Source organism: Suncus etruscus, chromosome 8 (assembly GCF_024139225.1).
Source record: "Suncus etruscus isolate mSunEtr1 chromosome 8, mSunEtr1.pri.cur, whole genome shotgun sequence".
NCBI lineage: Eukaryota > Metazoa > Chordata > Mammalia > Eulipotyphla > Soricidae > Suncus > Suncus etruscus.
The window spans coordinates 32,552,285-32,575,940 of NC_064855.1; the positions used below are offsets into that span (position 1 = coordinate 32,552,285).

General features: G+C 45.3%; 1 protein-coding gene across 2 annotated transcripts in view; it reads left to right on the forward strand.

Annotated features, from left to right (window-relative positions):
• Nucleotides 1-2,431: 2,431 nt before the first annotated feature.
• The window catches only part of JAM3 (junctional adhesion molecule 3), a 57,633-nt gene continuing 36,408 nt past the window's right edge, over nt 2,432-23,656 (forward strand). For both annotated transcript variants that reach the window (XM_049778301.1, XM_049778300.1), the window contains exon 1: nt 2,432-2,519. In XM_049778301.1, coding sequence (XP_049634258.1) covers nt 2,444-2,519 — 76 coding nt within the window. In that variant the 5' untranslated portion in view covers nt 2,432-2,443. The remainder of the gene's footprint in view (nt 2,520-23,656) is intronic.

Consider the following 23,656-nt stretch of genomic DNA (forward strand, 5'->3'; position numbering starts at 1 on the left):
AAGGCAAACGCCACTATGCTATCTCTCCGGGCCCTAACTTACACTCTTAAGGCCAATTTCAATATTATTTTTTCTTCTCTTAATTTTATTTCCTCCTCATTCTGCTTTATTTTTTCTTTCTAGTACCACTATTCCCAATGTCCAGAAACTAGAGCAAAAATAAACTTGTTTACTTATTAAATTAAAAATTAAAAACCAGGTGCCGGAGAGATAGTACAGTGGCATTTGCCTTTTAAGCAGCCAATCCAGGACCTAAGGTGGTTGGTTCGAATCCCGGCGTCCCATATAGTACCCCGTGCCTGCCAGGAGCTATTTCTGAGCAGATACCCAGGAGTAACCGCTGAGCACTGCTGGGTGTGGCCCAAAAACCAAAAAAACAAACAAACAAACAAACAAAAAACTTTATTTTGGGGCCACGTCCAGGGATGCTCGAGGATTACTGCTGGCTCTGCACTGGGGTATTATTCCTGGCACTGCTCAAGGGAACTATATGAAATGCCAAAGACTAAATCTTTTCCAGCTGCAAGTGCCCTACCCACTATATTATTTCTAGAGCCTCCTAAAATCAAAAATTTTAAAAATTTATCACAGACAGCAGTTATGTTTTATCACTTTTAATGTACTATATAATGTAGGTTTTACTTTCTACTTCCATGATATTTGCAACTGGGGGACTCAAAAGAGATGCAGATAACAATTTTTCTAAGGTAAGTGGGTGGTATCTTTATGCAAAAATAAGAAACCCTCTTTTCTCTGCTTTATTGGGCGTGGTTTTATACCAGACTGCACCAGGGATTAGTCCTGGAAAGCTCAGGAGTCTATATGGGATGCTGAGTGTTGATGTATGGCAGTTGGACTTGGACATGCCCCTTGAATATCCCCATTGTAATGACATTTGAACATGGACATGCCCACTGGACAGGCCCTCTTATCATGCCAGGGAAAACTTGGACCTTGGGGGTATGCCAGGATAGTGACCAGAGCTGCCGGGACCTGCTGGCTCATGGGGAACTGGAGATAAAGCATTGTTGAGATGCTGCCTGCTTTGTATCTATCCCTTTCCCTTTCTTTTTTCTTGTACCAGAGCCTCCAATGGCCAACCCTGGCCAGTGAATTTCCATCTCTCTCTCTCTCTCTCTCTCTCTCTCTCTCTCTCTCTCTCTCTCTCTCTCTCTCTCTCAGTCCCGGGTAGGTGGTCGTTACATGTTGGCATCCCTGGATGGGCACAGGCCTCATCCACAGCCGGGCCTCATGGGCCTCTGAGAGCCTTGAAGCACCAGGCTCTGGCCTCTGCAGAGGATCAAACTCCAGTTGGCCCCATGCAAGGCAAATTGCCCTACTCTGTGTACCATTGCTCTGACTGTTTCTCAGGTCTTTCTTTCCCAACTTTTTAATCGAGTATTCCTTTCCTGATACGTAATAAATTGCTTTTATAACTTTGAAAATTTAGCCTCCCCACTCTTTTCTTTCATTTCGGGTCACTCCTGCAGGGCAGGACGTACTCATGGTGTTCAGGGATCACTTCTGGAGGACTGGAGGACCATATAGGATACATGCAAGACAAGTGCGCTCCCCTCTGTACTATCATTCCAGAGCCTAGACTTCTCCCTCTTCAGCACAGCACACTTATTTTTTTCCCCAACCGACAGTGCTCAGGGGTTGCTCTTGGCTCTGCGCTCAGAAATTAATCCTGTGGTGCTTGGTGGGGTGGTCCATCGAACTCTGGTCGACTACTGCTAGGCAAGTGCTCTTCCTTCTCTACTATTTTTTGTTTGTTTGTTTTGGTTTTTGGGTCACACCCGGCAGCGCTCAGGGGTTCCTCCTGGCTCTACGCTCAGAAATCGCTCCTGGCAGTTTCGGGGGACCATATGGGATGCCGGGATTCGAACCACCATCCTTCTGCATGATAGGCAACTTCCTTACCTCCATACTATCTCTCCGGCCCCTTTTAATTTTTTCTTTTTTTTGGTTTTTGGGTCACACCCGGCGGTGCTCAGGGGTTACTCCTGGCTGTCTGCTCAGAAATAGCTCCTGGCAGGCACGGGGGACCACATGGGACACCGGGATTCGAACCAACCACCTTTGGTCCTGGATCAGCCGCTTGCAAGGCAAACACCTCTATGCTATCTCTCCGGGCCCCCCTTTTAAATTTTTATTTTTGGTAACCCCCCCTACTATTTTCCAGCTCCTTGACCACGCTCCTCACTTTAACCCCGCTCCCGCTAAGTTTATCGGGAGCCCTCCCAGACTGCCGGTCCAGAGCATCCCTGGTATCCTTAGCAACCACACTTCAGACTGACTCTGTTGCCATGGCGACGGCTCCGCCGGGCGGGCGGTCGCGATGGTAACCGGGGGGCGGGCCCGGGCCCGGCAGCGAGGCGCATGCGCGGGGGGGAGCCCGTCCTCGTCGCGCGTCCGCGGGGCCCCTCACTCCCCTCTCGACATGGCGCTGAGGCGGTGGCTGCGGCTGGGGCTCTGCACCCCGTTACTCGCCTGGCTCCCGCTGCTGCTCCTGAGGGGTGAGCCTGCGAGGCGAGGATGCGCCGGGGAGGCGGGGTCGGCGAGGCGCGGGCCCCGAACTTGCGGGGAGCGCGGGGCCCCGGGGAGCGGAGCGGGGCGCGGCGCCCCGGCCTGTCCTGCCCTGCGAGGCCCGCGCGGAGCCGCCGGCCGCGGACCCCGCTGTGATCTCGGCGTTCTCGGGGCCGGAGGGCGGGGGCCCGCGGTCCTCTCCCGCCGCGTCCTCGTCCCGGGCCTGGGCGCTGGGCACGGCCGGGCTTGCTTTCGGAGAAACTCGGGAGTTTCGGCGGCTCCGGGCGCCCCGCAACGTGGGCTGCTGCGGACGCGGCGCTTGGGAGCCGCTGCTCGGGCTGGCTGGGCTGCCCCGATCGGTGCTTGGGTCGCCCGTGGCCGCTGCGTCTTGCGGCGCCTCCGCAGCCGACCGTGAGAAAGAACAGGAGGACGTTGTCGAGGCGCCGCGGCGGGGGGACTGCGGGGAGTGAACCCCTGTGTCCACACGCTCTGGGGCCCCGGGATGTTGGACAGGGTGCAAGGGGTGTGTGAGTGTATGTGTGTGTATGTGTATGTGTGTGTGTGTGTAAAAGGGGTGTGTGTGTGCCCCGGGGACTGCAGGGAGGAAACCTCTGCCCACACGCTCTGGGGCCTCGGGGCTGGACAGGGTGCTAGGGGTGTGTGTGCCCCGGGGCTGGGCAGGATGCAAGGTGTGTGTGTGTATGTGTGTGTGTGTGTATAAAAGGGGTGTGTGTGTGCCCCGGGGACTGCAGGGAGGAAACCTCCTGTGTCCACAAGCTCTGGGACCCCGGGACTGGACAGGGTGCAAGGGGTGTGTGTTGCCCAGGGGCTGGGCAGGATGCAAGGGGTGTGTGTGTGTGTGTGTGTGTGTGTGTGTGTGTGTGTGTGTAAGATGTGTGTGTAAGGGGTGTGTGTGTGTGTGTCCTCCCAGGCAGGGCAGGATGCAAGGTGTGTGTGTGTGCTCTGAGGCTGGGCAGGGTGCAGTATGTGTGTGTAAGGGGTGCTTGTGTGTGTGCGTGCCCCGGGGCTGGGCAGGGTGCAAGGTATGTGTGTGTGTGTCCTCCCCCAGCCGGTGCCCGATTCCATGACCGCATGTGTGTGATCGATCTGTCTCCCCAGCTTGTATTGGGCCATCCAATCCCAGAGGCTGGCCTGGCGACAAGGGTGTCAGGAATGTCGCGCTCCGGACTCGACCTCTCACACGGACACTGCTCTCTATTCACGGGGCTGAAACAATTCTTCATTGTTTGCTCCCTTGCCGCATCAAAGTCTGCAGTTTTTTTTTTTTTTTATTGCAGAAACATTTTTGGATTTCTTTTAGGAACAAGTTTCAGTTGAGGTTGAGTTCAGCGCTGAGTTATAAGACTAGGAGATGCTAAAGACCTGTCACCACTTATCTCTTGGGAAGTTGGGGAAAGTAGTTTTTAAACGTTCATAAGAGCTGGGATTTACCTGTAGGGTTTAGGGACTAGGATTCAAATTTGCAAAAAAGGAATCATGATAAAGAAACAACTTGGTGGTGGAATGTTTAACCTGAAGTAAAAGACCACCTGCCTTTCTAAAGGGGCCTTTTGCTTACTTTGGAAAGGAGCCTTTTTTTACTTTGGAAAGGGGCCCTGTTACTTGCTTTTACTTGAAACATAGTGTAGTAGTTTAAACACTTCATTACTTCACAGGATAGAGCAGCTGAGTATTTTATTTTTATGATTACTCCTTTTTTAGTTGCTCTTTTAAGTATTCTTGTTTACAAATATTTGATTTATGAGATTGCACAGACATTCTTTATAGCTTGTTGCCAAGCTATTATAAGAATCTAACATGTGTTTATTTATTCATTTGTTTGTTTATTGGATTTTGGATCACACCCGGTGGTGCGCAGTGGTTACTCCTGGCTTTGTGCTCAGAAATCGCTCCTGGCAGGTTCAGGGAACCCAGGATTTGAACCACCATCCCTCCTGGATCGCCTGCGTACAAGGCAAATGCCCTACCACTGTGCTATCTCTTCAGCCCTGCATATGTTCATTTAATACTGATAACATTAAGAACTTATTATTAGGGGCCAGAGAGATAGCATGGAGGTAAGGTGTTTGCCTTTCATGCAGAAGGTCTTTGGTTCGAATCCCGGCGTCCCATATGGATATGGTCCCCCCTGCTTGCCAGGAGCAATTTCTGAGCATGGAGCCAGGAGTAACCCCTGACCACTGCTGGTTGAGACCTAAAAACCAAAAACCAAAAACAAAAAAAAAACAAAAAAAAACTTATTATTAAGTTGTGGATGAAGAAAAAAACTTCAGTAGAAAGAGTTGCGTGTTCTCGATAATAGCCTGTAGTATCTTAGATTTGCAAATGCTCAGCCATTTGTGTGGTCCTAGTTTTTGGTAACTTGTATTTTTCTTTTTGATGGTGTAGTTCCTATTGTGGATCATTTTATACTGAATTATCTGATGTTTATCCTTTTGTTGAATTGGTGACAGATGCTCCCAACTTTACAAATGTTCTGCAAATCCTTTTTTATAAGTTGTGTAATAATTTTCGTTGGTTTCCAAAAACCCTTGAGGTTATAGAGAGGTATTTCATTGAAAATTAAAACTGTGGGTGACAAATCTAAGTAAAAAAAAATTTTTTTTTGTGGTTTTTGGGTCACACCCGGCAGTGCTCAGGGGTTATTCCTGGCTCCATGCTCAGAAATTGCTCCTGGCAGGCACGGGGGACCATATGGGACATCGGGATTCGAATCGATGACCTTCTGCATGAAAGGTCTTACCTCCATGCTATCTTTCCGGCCCCCAAGTAAAATTTTAAAGTAAAAAATTTCCAGGGAAACTTTGTGAAAAAGAAAGTAAATTTCCACTTGCATTTCTTGGACTACTGAAATTCTCACTTGAAACACCCCTTTTGTTGTTTTCAGTCTTTTTTTTCCCCACCCCCATGTTTTCAGTCTTTTGAGTGACTGACAATTCTGTTCATCATCAGGTACTGACATGTGTGTGTTTCCAGAAAAATAAGACCATCTGCTCCGAGGCATGCAGTGGTCAGATCAGCTGTTCATTCCAAAAGTGACCTATTGACAGACATTTGTTCTTGAATGCTTCGAGCTTGAGAAACTGAATGGAAGCCATTAGTATCGTCATAATTGCAGTATTGATCCATCCCCTCAATTCCATGAACTTACTCTTAAGGCGGCTCAGTAGGATAAAAACTTAACTAAGCTCTTTTGAAAGAAATCAGATTTTGTTTGTTTGTTTGTTGTTGGACCACCCCTGGCAGCACTTGGTTTACTCCTGGCTTTGTGCTCTGGAATCACTCCTGGCAGGCTCACAGAACATGTGGGATGCTCAGGATGAAACCCAGGATGGAACCCTGGCCTGGTAGGCCACGAGCTAGGTCCTACTCGCTGTGCTATTGCTCCGGGCCCCCAGATCTTTTTCTTTTTTTCTCTTTTTGTTTGAGACATGTTGAGAAAGAGCTTTATTGTTCTAACAAGCCAGTGGGTTGGAAGAGGGTGGGCTCATGTCCTTGACCCAACCATTTGGTGTTCAGTGTTCTTTGTTTTTTGATTTTTGGGCCACACTCAGTAGCACTCAGGGTGACTTTCTAGCTCTGCACTCAGAATTTACTCCTGGTAGGCTTAGGATTGCTGGGTTGATGGGAATCAAACCTAGGTCAGCAACATGCAAGGCAAATGCCCTACCCTGTGTTATTGCTGTGGCGCCTGGTGTTTTTTTTTTTTTTTTTTTTTTTTTTTAATTTTTTTTTTCGCCTGGTGTTTTATAGAAAGAAAGATCCTGGGAGCACAGTGTTAGGAAAAGGGAAAAATAAGTACATTTTCTGAGATTGCCACTTGATGTAACAGTAGAAGTTGTGGATCCAATCAGCAGCTGCTAGAGATGCGACATTAGCAAATTCCTTCTCCATAAATTCTTTTCATATTTTCAAATGCACAAATGGGTTAAAAGAAAGCATGTGGTGAATGAAGTTAGGCTGTATGGAATCTGTTGGATGGGACCCTAGTCATGAGTTGGGTATTTTTTTAGTAGGGCTGGGCATTGAACTCAAGATCTTACACATGCAGGGCAAGTGCTTTACCCCCTGAGCCACACCCCAATTCCATGGATTCTCTCTCTTTTTTAAAAAAGTTTGGGCCAAACCAGATGGTACTTAACTCTTATTCTGGCTCTGAGTTTAGGGATCATACCTGGTGTGCTCTGAGAACCACAAGGGATACTGGGGATTGAACGAGGATCTGCTGTGTGCAAGGCAAACTCCAGGCTTGCTGTACTATGGCTCTGCCCTGGTTCTGTTCTAAAAATATGTTCTTTCTCAGGTAGTGAGTGTGATGCCGAGAGGGTTGAGTGCGGATCTTTTTAGTTTGTTGTTTTGTCTTTTGGGCTACAACACTATGCTCAGGGGTTATTCCTGGACTTGGGGGTGCTCTTTATCAACTCCAGGCTTACCATGTGCAATAAAAGTGCCCTACCTACTTGCTGTACTATCTCCTGATGCCTGAAAGTGGACCTTAAATCTGTGCAGTTCTCTGCCAGCAGTCCTTGCAGAGGGACTTTCAGGCTTAACCTATAGGACAGGTACATTCGTTTGTGCCTGGTCTAGACCTGGCACAGGTCTCTGCAGGTCTCTTGTCTGCAGACCTAAAGCTGAACACACTCCCTGTTTCTACGTGTCCTGACAGAAGTTTCCTAAGACAACCTGTCCTCAGCTGGGAGTAGTACTCCAGTACTTTGTTTTATTTCTCTTAGTGTCATAAGTGATCAGTAGCTGGAGGCCTCAGAGCCCTTTGTGTAGAATGAGGCTGACACGCAGTGGCCTTCCGAAATTGCCTTCAAGCATATAAACAGAACGGTGCTTCCTATTTATACCCGAGGCTGTTACTGTCCCTTTGGATTGTTCCAGGATTCCCCATTGATGGGCCGTATCACCCCACTTGTGGAAACGGGGTATCTTTTGATAGGCATCACTCTAGTAACAAGATGAGGACCATTCTAGCATCCTTCCTCTCTTGTGCTCCTTCAGTTTTGGAATATCCCCATGCTTCTGGCACCCATCCTGCTTTCTGCCATTAGTTTCTTTTTGTTTTTGGGCCACACCCGGTTACCCTCAGGGGTTACTCCTGGCTATGTGCTCAGAAATTGCTCCTGGCTTGAGGGACCATATGGATGCCGGGGGATCCAACTGTGGTCCATCCTAGGCTAGCTCGGGCAAGACAGATGCCTTACCCCTTGTGCCACCACTCTGACACTTCTGCCATTAGTTTCAAACATTAGACATTGGCATTTCCTTGCTACCTGCTCTGCCTGACTCGGCCTCTGCTCACAGCTCAGCCCTCTCAGAAAGCAGTGCTTTTCCCGTTCAGTCTGCCAGTGCAGTCTGCCAGAGCTGACACTTGTATTTCCTTGTTTCATGCACTGCTTTTCACTCTAGGGGCTTAGAGCAGGATCTGATATCCCTCTGCAGAGCCAAGGTGATGTACACTGGCTTATGTTGGGTGTTAATTGTCATTGTAAGTTTATTTTATCAGATGGTATCAGTGAGATTAAAACATTTTCAGAAACAGAATCTGAATCTGTCTTCCTTGGGATAGTAAGTAGTAAGTATTCTTTGCACTGGAAAGCCCCTTAAGCACTGCCAAGATATCTGGGCACTTTTCATACATCTTAGTTCCACTGGTCCTTCAGACTTTGGGAAATTCTATTTTTATGATAGTAGTTTCTATAGAAGAAATAGAATGGGAACTTTGGACTTGGTTTGTTGAAAGTTATGTCTGTCCTGTACCTTTTTTTTTTTTTTGAGGGGGGTGGGTTTGGGCCACACTTGGTGTGGTGCTCAGGAATTACTCCTGGCTCTGTGCTCAGAAATCGTTCCTGACAGGCTCAGGAGAACCATATGTCATGCAGAAAATTGAACCCGGGTCTATCCTGGGTTGGCTGTGTGCAAGGCAAACGCCCTGTCCTATACTCAGGACAGCTGTATGAGAGTAAGGAGAAAATCGGGCTGGAGAAATTAGTATAGCAGGTAGTGTTCTCACCTTGTACATGGCTGACACAGGTTCGATCCCTGGCACCTCACTGGTCCTTCAAGCCTTACCAGGAGTAATATTTAAGTGCAGAGCCAAGAGTAAGCCCTGAGCACTGTTGGAGTGGCCCCAAAACTAAAAATATATATTAAAAGTAAGAATACCACAAATCCTTTATGCTAGAAGTGTGGTGACAGCCCTGCATCTAGCTGGTACATGCCCTGTAGTGACAGTTACACAGGCTCATAACCATGAGATGTGTGAATGGCATTTGTATCTGGCACATTTGATGGCAGCTCGCTTTCTGTATTTCCCTTTTCCTGACTTACTTTTTTTTTTTGTTTGTTTGTTTTTTTGTTTTTGGGCCACACCCGGCGGTGCTCAGGGGTTACTCCTGGCTGTCTGCTCAGAAATAGCTCTTGGCAGGCACGGGGGACACCGGGATTTGAACCAACCATCTTAGGTCCTGGATCGGCTGCTTGCAAGGCAAATACCGCTGTGCTATCTCTCCGGGCCCCTGACTTACTTTTTTTGTCTTATTTTCCCTTGTGTTTTCTTTAGCAAGAATGACTGTATTTCTTCATGAGGAAAAAGATTTCATTTTGTTTGGTGTGTGGTCTCAGCTTGCCGTTTTGCACAAGAAACCAGACAGTGTCATGGAAAGTAACTTTTTGACAGGGGTTGTTGAACAGCTTCTTGGAACTTACTGAGCCAGCCAGTCTTCTAGCTCTCCGCTTATTTTTCCCTGCAACTTTTATTAGCCAGAGTTTAACACAAATCACCTGAGGGTCAGGGTTGATGTAATTAAGGAAGAGTACTTGTGCTTATTATCTCAGAAAAGGTGAAAGTAAAAAGAGATTTTACAGGTTTGTGACATTTCCTCCTCTTTTATTTGTTCTTGTTTTTTGAGTCACACCCGGCAGCGCTCAGGGGTTACTCTTGGCTCTAAGCTCAGAAATCACCCCCGGCAGGCTCAGGGGACCATATGGGATGCCAGGATTCGAACCACCTTCGCATGCAAGGCAAACGCCTTACCGCTGTACTATGCTGTACTATCTCTCCGGCCCCCTTTTTTGTTAAAAAGACCCATGAATGAGGGAAATATCTGATAGTGATCAGCTGATGAAGTAATTTGTCAGGGTGATGATGATCAGAATTACCAGTCAAAGATTCACTCAAAGAAGTTGCTTTATGTGGTCAGCTCGGTTGCAAGTGATGACTCTATTTCTCTTAGCACAAATCTGAAAAGATATAGGAGAGGAATGCTTTGAGGCAAAAAGGAAGGTGTTAGAAGGACAGAAAAAAGGCTTGCTTACTACACGGACAGACATCCACACATCCACAGTTGATCAGTGCCCTTGATTGGCTGCAATTGGTTGAGGGGCCTCCTACCTCTTGCAAAGTGCCTTCTGCAGAAGGATAGTGGGTTCCAGTGTCTGGGATGCTGTTCTGAGTCTTTAGCTCACGTCCCTTTACTGCCTGGATCTGTCTCTCCTGAGGGTGTCTCAGCTGGGTGAGGCCGAAGATTGAATCATCGGAACCTACCTCGATTGGGAGAAAAGCGCCTGCCTTTCACTGATTACTTTAGAAGGTTCTATACTTTTCTGTCCTTTCCTGGAATGAAACTCCACAATCTCCCCATCTCCAATGCTACGTAAAGATTTACCGGGGTTGTTTCTCTTAATAGCTGTCAGTGAACAAAAATATCCTCTTTAGTGTCAGTTCTGTTAATGAATATAGCTATTTCGAACATTGAACAGTAAGTACCTAAGACTTGAGTTACCGCCACTGGCTTATCCATTTTTAGCATCACTCATCCTGTGGTGCTGTACTGATGACCTGGGAGAATCTTTTGAGTGAGAACTCTCTACTTTTGTGTCCTGCACACATTTGTCAGACATCTTTAATGCAATTTCACTTATTCCTCTGGGTCCCGTAACTTGGATTAGGAAAGTCTTTTGAATAGAATTCTCAACTACTGTAAATTGTTGTCATATACCTGTAAAATCCTTTTTCTTTCACCTTTCTGAGTTAATTAGCACAGGTACCCTTGATTACCTCAACCCTGACCCTCAGGTGTTTATGTTCAACTCTGGCTAATAAAAGTGGCAGGGAAACCAGCAGAGAGCTAGAAGCTGCACTGGTAAAAAAAAAAGGGTATACATTTTATGAGTGAAACCCAACTATGAACATGTTTATAACCATGGTACTTAAATAAAGAAATTATTTTAAAAAAAATCTAAGAAGCTGCTCAACACCCCCTGGTCAAAATGCACTCCCCCCCCATGACTCTTATCTGATTTCTTGTGCGAAACTGTAAGTTGAGACCCCACAGTTTGGGTCTTCTTATATTGTAGACTTTTGTTTTTGGTTTTTGGGTCACACCCAGCATCACTCAGGTTACTCCTGGCTCTGCACTCAGAAATCGCTCCTCCTGGGGCTGGAGCGATAGCACACCAGCCACACTTGCACGTGGCTGACCCAGGATGAACCTGGGTTCGATCCCCAGTGTTCCATATGGTCCCCCAAGCCAGGAGCGATTTCTGAGCGCATAGCCAGGAGAAACACCTGAGTGTCACTGGGTGTGGCCCAAAAACAAAAGAAAAAAAGAAAAGAGATTGCTCCTTCTGGCAGGCTTGGACCATATGAGATGATGGGATTCAAAGCACCATCTGTCCTGAACCAGCTGCGTGCAAGACAAATGTCCTACCATTGTGCTATTTCTCCAGCCCCTATTGTGACTTTTAAATGAGTTTAAAAATTTAAAGTTAAAAAAATGTAAGCTAGAGAGTAGGACATTCACTTTGCATGCTGCAGATCCAGATTAAATTCTCTGATCTCCCTACACCCTATTTGGTCCTCCAAGTACCACCAGTAGTGATTCCTGAGTGCAGAGCATGGAGTGATCCCTAAGCATGTTGGGTGTGGCCCAAAGGAATCTTTCAAGCTCTGGCAACTTGGAGGTTATTTCCTTTGTCTGGGGTGTGAATGCCCATCGCTTGGATGTCCTTGGAAAACATACTCAGAAAGATTTTTCCTGATGGGCTGTGAGCCTATGCACCCTTACTTAGCATTTCTTCCTGCCCACCACCCATTTCCTGTTGGATAGAAATAACGTCTTGGAAAGAAGTGCAGCTGTCTTGAGGATTACAAAGAATGCAGCAAATCCCAAACAGCTGCCCATTTGGGGGTAGAGTAGGGTGGGGCATATTTTTCCTCTAAAATTTCCTTATCAGAGTGTTAACCAAATAAATCCATGATGTCCATTTTCACAACAGAAAAACTTTCCATGCACAAAATGAAAGAAGCCCAAGTTAGGTGCCTTCCCAGCCAGGAGTTTGCTCACAGCGCCAAACTTTGGGTTATCACCCAAAGGTTTTGTTTCGGAGGGCTGAGGCTAGCCTGACAGAAGAGCTGACTGGAGGGTTAGTTTCAGTTTCTATAATACTGGGTTGGGGAGTAGAGGAGATCCCCAGGGTCTTAGTAATGATAAATATCAAGAGCTCCTTTCCTTGGAGGCTGGGCTGCCTTTCCTGCTCGCAACAGTCCCTGTTTAGAATTTGAAACCTAGATGTTTCCTTACTAGAAATGAGTGTGGAGTGCAGGCTGGAGAGTCACTGAACCCATGGTTACAGCTAGAGTGAGGGTGAGTCAGAATGTTCCTGGGAGAAAGCTCTGGGGAGTTGCTGAAGCCTTCAAGCTAAGGACTTTGAACCATACCATATAAGTTCTGGTAGTTCTCACTGCTGTTTGGAACAGGGATGTGACAAAACCCAAACCATTTTCGCATTGTGATGCGATAACATATTCAAGAGTATAAGAGAGGGATTTTAGTTTGTGCAATAAGAACAGCTCACTTCTTTTTGGGTAGATGTTGACTTTTATTTTTATCTGAAACTGTCTACCTTTATCTTTTTTTTTTTTTTTTTTTTTTTTTGCGAGTTTCACTGGGTGCTGGGAACTGACAGTTCCTGTCCCAGAGCCTGGATTCTGTCACTCCGTGTTGTCTGGTTTCTGTTAGGACCTAGTGATCAGATCAGTCCTGCCATCGAATCTCACTGTGCCTTTCCTCGGCTGCTTTGTGGAGCTGCTCCGTCCCTGCTCCACTGTGCTTCCTGATGATCCTCATTGTCAGTGTTTTACACTTCGTGTAAAACCTCTGAATTTCTGCTTCTCTCAGAAATTTCTCATCTATTCAAATGTATCCTACTTTGTGTTTTCTGAATTTTCTCCTGAACCCCTGACTACATAGGTATAGCTTGTCTGTTCTCCAAGACTCCTAACTTCTCTATCATCAGTTCATATTCTTGCCTCTTTGTATTCTTGGGGGGCTATTTATTTAGCTTTACTTTACGACAAGAAACTACCTGTATCTACCTTGTTACTTAGCCATTGCGTACTTCCTTTTACTTTAACCATAGTGTTCATTTATAAAATGTTTGATTCTTTTGTAAGCTGGTCTCTTTGGCTTGTTTGCTTGTGTGTATTCTGTGTGTTTTACTTTTTTTTTGTTTTGTTTTGTTTTTTTTTTTTTGGTTTTTGGGTCACACCCAGCAGTGCTCAGGGGTTACTCCTGGCTGTCTGCTCAGAAATAGCTCCTGGCAGGCATGGGGGACCATATGGGACACCGGGATTCGAACCAACCACCTCTTGTCCTGGATCGGCTGCTTGCAAGGCAAATGCCGCTGTGCTATCTCTCCGGGCCCTGTGTGTTTTACTTTTAAAATTCTTGGAAGCATTTTGTGTATAACTTTTATATCATGTTATCTGACATTTCAAATCATTTGTAGTTCACCTCGTTATACAGTATACATATCTAGATTCATGTATCTAAGCAATCACCCCCCAACCACTATACAGCAGTTTTCAGTGTGGAGAATCACAGTAGTTTACAGATGAGAAAGTGGCTTCTCTATCAATTGTGGCAGACGCGAGAGGAGATGCAAAAGGTTTACCTGCTGGAATCCCCAGCTGGGATCCAGGTGTTCCAGGCTTGTCAGGGCTGTGAGAAGGAGGGATGAAGGCTTTGATGAAGGGGTTCAAAGCCATGAGAAGAGGTTAAGGTCTATGAAGAGGAGAGGTCAGGTATGTGAGGAGAGATGTCAGTGCTGTGAGAAGTCAGCAGGGCTGTTAGAAAGAGAGGAGGAAAGGTCAACAGGGCTATCTGGAGTGGAAGGCCTGCCTCTGGGCAATCTCCATTGTCTGCATCCTTTGAAGCTTTTCTGCTTAAAAGAACTGTGGGTGGATTCTTTTCTAGCTTTCTGTGTGATTCATTGGGGGCCAGGGGGGAAATTGTAGTGCTTTCAATCTGGAATATTTGAAAGGAACTAAATATCACTTCTCACACAGCCACCCAAACAGCCACATTTCTTTCTTAGTAGAGTCACCTTAGCTATTTGTATTTCAGACCCAGACCCAGAGAAGTGGCTTTAAGGGGCTATAAGATAGATACGTATTTATTTATATCTCCTTGATCACACACTGGGTGGTTCTTAGAGTTTACTCCTGCTGGTGCTCAGGGGACTTATAGGGTGCTGGGATTCAAACCTGGGTTGGCTGCATGCAAGGCAAGTGCCATATCCATTGTACTATTACTGCAGTCCCTAGCATCAGTTTTGTTTGTTTTGGGGTCATACCTGGCAGCGCTCAGGGGTTACTCCTGGCTCTATGCTCAGAAATCGCTCCTGGCAGGCTCGGGGGAGCATATGGGGTGCTGGGATTCAAACCACCGTCCTTCTGCATGCAAGGTAAACGTCTTACCTCCAGGCTAATCTCTCCAGCCCTAGCATCAGATTATTTTAAAGTGACTATGTTCAGTGTCTGGGGAGGTACAGCAGGTAGGGCAGTGCCTTGCATGCAGCAGATGATACCTGGCACCTCATATAGTATCACATATGGTCCCCTTAGTCCACCAAGACTTAAGTGCAGGAATAAGCCCTGAGCACTCCCAGATGTGGCCCCCAAACCAAAAGTAAAGTAAAATGAAATGTTTCTTTAGAAGTGGATTGAAGCTAAGTTCTAGGACTTGCTTAGGTGCCAGACCTGGAGTTGGATCCCTAGCACTAGTACCCCCACCCAGGACATCTTGTGTGCCAGATGTCCCCCTTACCCCTAGAACTCCCGGGATGTGTGTGTGTGCCATCTGTTTGCCAACTGTGTGCCATCAGATCATATTGTTTTTCTTTTAAGGTACATTTAAAGACTTTGAAAACCTTACAATGTCCCCATGTCTCTGAGCCGAAGTTGGGTCAGCTTGGTCTGAGCCACCTGCTCGCTGATGGGCAAGAAGTTACTCTCCCAGAGCCTGTGTGTTTAGGTAGAGGGGCTTCAGGTTTACAGGAGAGACCTTGTGTTTTAAGAGTTCATGTTTGGGGCCACAGCCATAGAATAGGAGGGCACTTGCCTTGCACATGGCCAGTCTGGGTTTGATACCTGGTGTGGTTCCCTGGGCACTGTGGGGAGTGATCTCTGGCTCTATGCTCAGGAATCGCTCCTGGCAGGCTTGGGGGATCATATGGGATGTCAGGATTCGAACCACTGACCTTTTGCAGGCAAGGCAAACGCATTACCTCCATGCTATCTCTCTGGCCCGTATTTAAGTTTTTATTTTTTGGTTTTTGGGTCACACCCAGCAGCGCTAGGGGTTACTCCTGGCTGTACACTCAGAAATCGCCCCTGGCAGGCTCAGGGGACCATAAGGGATGCCAGGATTTGAATCACTGTCCTTCTGCATGCAAGGCAAGTGCCTTACCTTCATGCTAACTCTCTGGCCCCGTATTTAAGTTTCTTTCTTTCTTTCTTTCTTTCTTTCTTTCTTTCTTTCTTTCTTTCTTTCTTTCTTTCTTTCTTTCTTTCTTTCTTTCTTTCTTTCTTTCCTTCCTTCCTTCCTTCCTTCCTTCCTTCCTTCCTTCCTTCCTTCCTTCCTTCCTTCCTTCCTTCCTTCCTTCCCTCCTTCCTTCCCTCCTTCCTTCCCTCCTTCCTTCCTTCCTTCCTTCCTTCCTTCCTTCCTTCCTTCCTTCCTTCCTTCCTTCCTTCCTTCCTTCCTTCCTTCCTTCCTTCCTTCCTTCCTTTTTTTTGTTTTTGGGCCACACCCGGTAACGCTCAGGGGTTACTCCTGGCTATGCGCTCAGAAGTCGCTCCTGGCTTGGGGGATCATATGGGACGCTGGGGATCGAACCACGGTCTGTCCTAGGCTAGCGCTGGCAAGGCAGACACCTTACCTCTAGCGCCACCATGCCTGCCCCGTATTTAAGTTTCTTTAGCTTGCTAAGCACTGTTAGCTTTGTTATACACTTTTTTGTTGTTTGTTTTTTTGGGGTCAAGCCCAGCGGAGCTCAGGAATTTTCCTGGCTCTGTGCTCAGAAATCACTCCTGGCTGGCTTGGGGGACCATATGGGGGGATCAAACCAAGGTCTGTCGTAGGTCAGTCGCGTGCAAGTCAAATGCCTTATCACTGCGTCACCGCTCTGGCCCCAGCTTTGTTATACACTTCTTAAGGAAATGATGAAATCTGTGATCCTTTCTTCATAAAGCAATGTTTAGGGCTCTCAGATTCAAATCTTCATGTTTCTCTAGTTGAGGAGTTTACCGTAGTGTTCAGGAGTGTGGAAGCCAGGAATGCTGGACATGCATATTGTATTACTCCATTATATCTTTCTATTGGTTCTGTTATGGCCTGACTTCATCAAATATATGGTCTTATTTTTGTAACTTCAACTTGGCAGTGTTTTCTCTACATTTTCCAATTTGACTCTGTAGATTGGTCAGTGTGCATTAGTTTCTGCACAGTGGCACTATATGCACAATGACACTACGGACACATTGGCACAGTGGGCACTGTGAGCAGTGTTCTGGGTGGTGAGTGTTGGGGAAGGAGGTCTTTGCCGCTCTGCTCTTCCCACTGGGGCTGACACTGTACTAGTGAAAGCTGAGAAACCCGCTTTCTAATTTTTTGCTTAAAATCATTTGGAGTTGCAAGACTTGATTTGGACCCTGATACTTTCACCTCTTTTTAGTATGTTGAGCTCTTAGTCTTGTGTGATAAGTACTTATTTAATAGGTTTGTTACCTAGATCAAATGAAATTGTGAGTGAAAGCCATACTAAAAATGATAAAATATATATAAATATACCAAGCTTTCTTTATTCCTTCTGAGTTACAGTCTCATAATTTGTTGTTTTCAAAACTTTAATAGTCCCAGAGCCAGAAAGATAATAGTATACTTACCTTGCACACAGCTGATCACTGGTATCCCATATAGTACCCTAGGCACTGCCTGCCAGGAATGCAGAGCCAGGTATAAGTCCTAAGCACTTGCTAGTGTGTCTCACTCCCTACCCCCAAAGTTACCCAAAACTTTAATACTAATGTAGAGAACTTTTTCATATTGAAGCTATTTCATTAATCCTGATGATTTATTTTGGTAAGATAGTAACTTTAAAACTTTATTTTTCTTTGTTTTTTTTTTTCTTTTTTTTTTTCTTTTTCTTTTTTTTTTTTTTTTTTTTGGTCACACCCCACAACGTTCAGGGGCTACTCTTGGCTCTGTGCACAGAAGTCACTCCTGGGACCATATGGTATGCCGGGATTCGAACCACCATCCGCCGTGGGTCTGCAGAGCAAACACTCTACTGCTGTGCTCTCTCTCTGGCCACAAAACTTTATTTATTTATTTATTTATTTTTTATGTTGGAAAAAATATTCATCTAAAGTAGTCTAGTGTAAGGTAACTCTTCCGCCAACTTCCTGTTTCCCAAACCTTTTGAGATGTTAATCCCACCTGGATGATCAGACCTGCCCACACCTGGGATTGGACAGACTGTTTTAAATAAAGAATAAGAGTTTGGGGGGCCGGGCGGTGGCACTAAAGGTAAGGTGCCTGCCTTGCCTGCGCTAGCCTTGGACGGACCGCGGTTCGATCCCCCGGTGTCCCATATGGTCCCCCAAGCCAGGAGCAACTTCTGAGCGCATAGCCAGGAGTAACCCCTGAGCGCCCAAAAAACCAAAAAAAAAAAAAAAAAAAGAATAAGAGTTTGGGGGGCCGGGCGGTGGCGCTAAAGGTAAGGTGCCTGCCTTACCTGCGCTAGCCTAGGACGGACCGCGGTTCGATCCCCCGGTGTCCCATATGGTCCCCCAAGCCAGGAGCGACTTCTGAGCGCATAGCCAGGAGTAACCCCTGAGTGTCACCCGGGTGTGGCCCAAAAACCAAAAACCAAAAAAAAAAAAAATAAAAAAGAATAAGAGTTTGGCTGGGGGGAGTTGAGAAAAGAAGCAGCAAAAAGCATAGCTAAGGAACGCAAAAAGCGGGGGTGGGGGGGGAGAAGTACATGTGAGGAAAAGCATATGGCAGAGAAATCCATGAGATTAAAAAAAGCAGGCAGACTCTGATGATTTTTTTTTTTTTTTTTTTTTGGATTACACCCAGCGGTGCTCAGGGGTTACTCCTGGCTGTCTGCTCAGAACTAGCTCCTGGCAGGCACGGGGGACCATATGGGACACCGGGATTCGAACCAACCACCTTTGGTCCTGGATTGGCTGCTTGCAAGGCAAATGCCGCTGTGCTATCTCTCCGGGCCCGACTCTGATGAATTTTAACTGACTGAATTATTTCTCTACTATCCTTCTTCATCAGACCTATCCATCTGAGGGTTTAGATGGTGCTAAGGGCAGCCTCACCCATCATATATATTTTATATTTTAATCAACAGTCTGGTATACTGAATTTTTCTTTAAAAAGGCAAAAGTCTGGTTTTAACTTTCAAGAGTAAACTTTTCTTTGATTTTGCTATTGAGGAAATACACCTAAAGAAATATATAAAGGAGGTATACATGTCCCCTCAGGCAGGACAGGCAGTGAAGGGGAGAGAGCTGAAGACTGAGCAGCATCCCAGAGGCCAATGCCCACCAATCTTCTACCAAAGGTGTTTTGTACGAGGACCTTGGCCCCCCAACCTGCAGCAGCTTATAGAGGTCACTGATGGGATAGAAGTCAAAGAGAAAACCCAATTTGAGGGGGACCAACAGTAGGAGACGAGCAGGTCCCCCATTCAGATTCTTGTCCAGGAACCGAAGCCCTTTCCATCCCAGATGAATTAAACAGCCTACCACAGAAGGAGAAGATGGAGGGTTCAAGCCCAGCCAGAGTCCAGCTGAGGAGAAGCTGCTTTCAGAACCTCCTGCTGGGGGGCTGGAGAGATAGCACAGCAGTAGGGCATTTGCCTTGCCTGTGTGTGGTAGGGCGTTTGCCTTGCCTGCAGCTGTTCGAATCCTGGTATCCTATATGGTTCCCTGAGCCTGCCAGGAGTGATTCCTGAGCACAGAGCCTGGAGTAACCCCTGACCGCTGCCGGGTGTGGGCCATAAACCAAGAACCAAACCAAACCAAACCAAACCAAAAAACCTCCTGCAGCTTTCTTCTAGGCCCTCTAGGGTAATCTCTCAATCATAGTTGTATCAGTCGTTATATTGCTGATACAATATATAGATTTTATAGATTTTAATAGCTACTGTTTTGTTCTATGCCCCAGTGCAAACTGATAATTGTGTATCCAACTTTAGTGTGATTTAATATTTGCTCACTTCCAGGAAAATATATAATGTTAGGTTGTTGTTGTTTTTTGTTTTGTTTTTTTTTTTTGTTTTTTTTTTTTTTTTTTGGTTTTTGGGCCACACCCGGCAGTGCTCAGAGGTTACTCCTGGCTATCTGCTCAGAAATAGCTCCTGGCAGGCATGGGGAACCATATGGGATGCCGGGATTCGAACCAACGATCTTGGGTCCTGGATCGCTGCTTGCAAGGCAAACACCGTTGTGCTATCTCTCCGGCCCCATGATGTTAGTTTTTTGTTTGTTTGTTTTTTGTTTTGGGGCCACACCCAGCGGTGCTCAGGGGTTACTCCTGGCTGTCTGCTCAGAAATAGCTCCTGGCAGGCTTGGGGGACCATATGGGATGCCAGGATTCGAACCAACGATCTTGGGTCCTGGATCGGCTGCTTGCAAGGCAAACACCGTTGTGCTATCTCTCCGGCACCATGATGTTAGTTTTTTTTTGTTTGTTTGATTTTTGTTTTTGGTCCACACCCAGCGGTGCTCAGGGGTTACTCCTGGCTGTCTGCTCAGAAATAGCTCCTAGCAGGCATGGGGGACCATATGGGACACCAACTACCTTAGGTCCTGGATCAGCTGCTTGCAAGGTAAACACTGCTGTGCTATCTCTCTGGGCCCATAATGTTAGTTTTTTAATAGTTCTCAGCTGTCCCAGTGAATGTTTCCCAATTGCTGTGTTTGTGTATATTGTTTAGCAACTTATTCTCAAAATTATGTCTGCTAAAATGTCCTAGTGTCTTTTTTGTGTGTGTGTGTGTGGTTTTTGGGTCACACCCGGCAGTGCTCAGGGGTTATTCCTGGCTCCAGGCTCAGAAATTGCTCCTGGCAGGCACGGGGGACATACGGGACGCCGGAATTCGAACCGATGACCTCCTGCATGAAAGGCAAACGCCTTACCTCTATGTTACCTCTCCAGCCCCATGTCCTAGTGTCTTTATCTACAGAAGTTTATGGAAAAGAACTTGTATACTATAGACTCTTATTACAGTGCTCATTATAAGAACGTTAGCAAATTTATCTTTTTTTTTTTAATTTCTTTGTTTTTGGGACACACCTGCTGGGTGCTCCAGTTACTTCTGGCTCTGCATTCAGAAATCGCCCCTGGCAGGCTCAGGTATGCCCTGAATCCAACCCAGATCAGTCCTGGGTCCCCAAGGCAAATGCTCTACCACTGTGCTATCTCTTCAGCTTCAGCAAATTTCTTTTCTTTTCTTTTCTTTTTTTTTTCTTTTGGTTTTTGAGTCACATCCGGCAGCACTCGGGTTATTCCTGGCTCTATGCTCAGAAATCACCCCCGGCTGGCACAGGGGACCATATGGGATGCCGGGATTCGAACCACTGTCCTGCATGAAAGGCAAATGCCTTATCTCTATGCTATCTCTCCGGCCCCTTTTTTCAAAGTGTATATATATCTGCAGAAATGTTTTTGTGATTTTGTTTAGGGAAGTTTATGGAAAAGGAACTTGGATGCTATAGACTCATAAATACATGCTTGGTATAAGAATGTTTAAGATTGTTCAAATTAAGTGTATCTGCAGAGAGATTCTAATGTTTATGTTCAGAGAAGTCTGTGAAAAAGTTTTGTGATATGTATAAGACAAACCAAATGCTGATTGTTTTGAGAATGATGTATACAATCCAACCTTTGATGCTTTTACAGCCAACTTTTTTTTTTTTTTTTACAGCCAACTTTTACTGTGCCTCTGCAAAATAACCACTTTTATAAGTTCTGATCTGGGGTTCCCACCTCTGTCGGAGAAAAGTAGAACAAAACTTCGTAGAATTTCTTAAATTTTTTTTGGTTTTGTTTTGAACAGAAAGGGTGGAATTGTAAGATGACACCCAGCTGTTAACCCAAAACCAAAGGTGTTTTCCTCAAATTTCCTCTTTCCACTTAGCCCTTTGATATGTAAAAGTTTAACTGGATTTGCTCCACCCTCCCCCACCTGGTCGAATTTGTACTGAGGAAAAAAAAAATGTCAGTCTGGCTTTGGCACACAGATATACCATGAGGTGAAAAGCAAACTGACTCCATGACTCCCACCTGACCGACTTGGTTTATTAATTCTTTGTGGCTACCCTATCTTTATGAGACCCAGCCACCTGGTTCTCAGTACTGTTACATTTCTATTGTCTGGGTATTATTCTCATGTAAAAAAAATCCTTTTAGATCACACAAATAAGTGCAATCATTCTTTGTCCTTTCCTGCTCAAAAAGGATTTCTTCTATCAAGGTTGTTCTTGTAGATTTCTCTACTTTCTTAAAGCCAAGTTGAATTTCTTACTGTATAGAGACTCAGTTTGAGTTTTATAATTTTCTGACTCATAATTTTCTTGATAATTTTTGCATTGTTTTTATCTATGAGGTATTGCTTTACCCTCTGCACTCACATAGACAGCCAAAGCTGAGAGAAAGATGAAGACTGATTTTCTCAGCCTTGAAGCTATTGACACTTGGAGCTGAGAAATTCTTTGTTGTGGAGCGATCCTGAGTTTGTATACTGATCAGCAGTATCCCTGGCCCTCCAGAGATGTGGCAAATGCCCAGTTCTGACACCTGCCAGTGACTCCAGACTACCATGTAGGTAGTTTCCCCCAACTTGAGCACAGCTTTGAGAGATCATGACAAACAAGCTATATAATCTCTCAGATGAGGACTTTTGAGAGACTATGTTGAGGAAGTTTAATGAGCTCAAATAATAGCACAGATACAAAAAAAAAAGCATGAGGTCAGAAATAAGAAAACTACAGGGGCCGGGAAGGTGGCGCTAGAGATAAGGTGTCTGCCTTGTAAGCGCTACCAAGGAACGGACCGCGGTTCGATCCCCCGGCGTCCCATATGGTCCCCCCAAGCCAGGGGCGATTTCTGAGCACATAGCCAGGAGTAACCCCTGAGCATCAAACGGGTGTGGCCCAAAAACCAAAAAAAAAAAAAAAAAAAAAAAAAAAGAAAACTACAATAAGAAGTTGAATTTGGTAGGTGAAATAAACAATAGACAGACTTGGTAGGGACCAGAGTGATATTACAGTTTAATATAGTACAGCTATCTTAGGCATTTGCCTTTCACATGACTGATCACATCCAATCTATGGCATTTCATATGGTCCCCTGAGTACCATCAGGAATAATTCCTGAACACAAAGCCAGAGTAACCCCTGAGGATGCTGGGTGTGAACCAAAATACAAAAAAAAAAAAAAAAAGTTTTGGCAACAGCTGAGAATAAAGTCAGTAATAATAAATATGCCAGGATAGGATGCAGGAAACCTCTAAAAACAATAGAAGATGGAAAAAAGTCTCAAAATAAATGAACAGCACTGGATGAGTTCCAGAGCAACAACCTAAGAATCATTGAAGTCTCTGAGGAAGAGGTAGGCTAGCATGAGTAGCTAAGAATTACTAGTCAAAGAAATCATAGTTGATAAATTCCCAGAGTTGAACAGTACATACATCCAGATTCAGGAGGCCCAAAGAGTTTCAGATAAAAGAGATCAAAATAAAAATACTCCAAGACACTTCATAATAAGAATTATAACAACAGTCAAAGATAGCTATAGAATATTGAAACCACAAGATCAAAGAAGAAAACTACATACAGAGGAGCTTTCTTAAGATTCACAGCAGATTTATCAATTGAGAATCTTTATGGGCCAGAAGAAAATGGTGGGATATTGTAAGAAAACCCAAAGGCCAGAGTGATAGCACGGCAGGTAGGGCATTGGCTTTGCACACAGTTGACCTGGGTTCAATCCCCAGCATCCCATATGATTCCCTGAGGCTGCCAGGAGTATCCCCTGAGCACTGATGGGCATGGCCTGGAAACAAACAAACAAAAACCCCTCAATAATATGAACACCTCACGAAAAATACTCAGCTTGACTATTATTCACAGTTAAAGAAACAATACAGAGCTTCACGTATCAGCAACACTCAGAAACTTAATAGCCTTGAAACCAACTTTGCAAGATGTATTGAAAGGTCTTTTTAAAGACAAGGCAAGCTTCACAGACATGCATAACTGCAGAATGATGACCAAAAAAATACCTTTATAATAATATACCTTTATATTAATATTAATATAGTATCAATATATCAATATTACAATATATTAATACTTTTATATTAATACCTTTTTATTAATATAAATGGCCTAAATTCATCAATATAATAAAATAATATACTGTATTTGCTGGCGTATATGACGACCCCCTAAGTTTGCAGTTAAAACATAGGTTTAGGCCTATATTCGCTGTATCAGACAGAACATTCCTGTGCTGCAACTGTATGTACCACAGTGAGCCAATCACAACAAGCAAAGGTTCAAAGGTTATACTGTAATAGACTTCCTCTCTGACTCTGGCCAATCTGAGCAGGCTTCTTACAGTGTAAGAAGTGGGTCCAGAATATTGTCTAATTTGCATGCATAAAAAGCCTGCTTGGATTGGCTGAGTTAGAGAGGCGGTCCGAGTAGCCTTGCAGTGATTGGTGCAGGATTGAG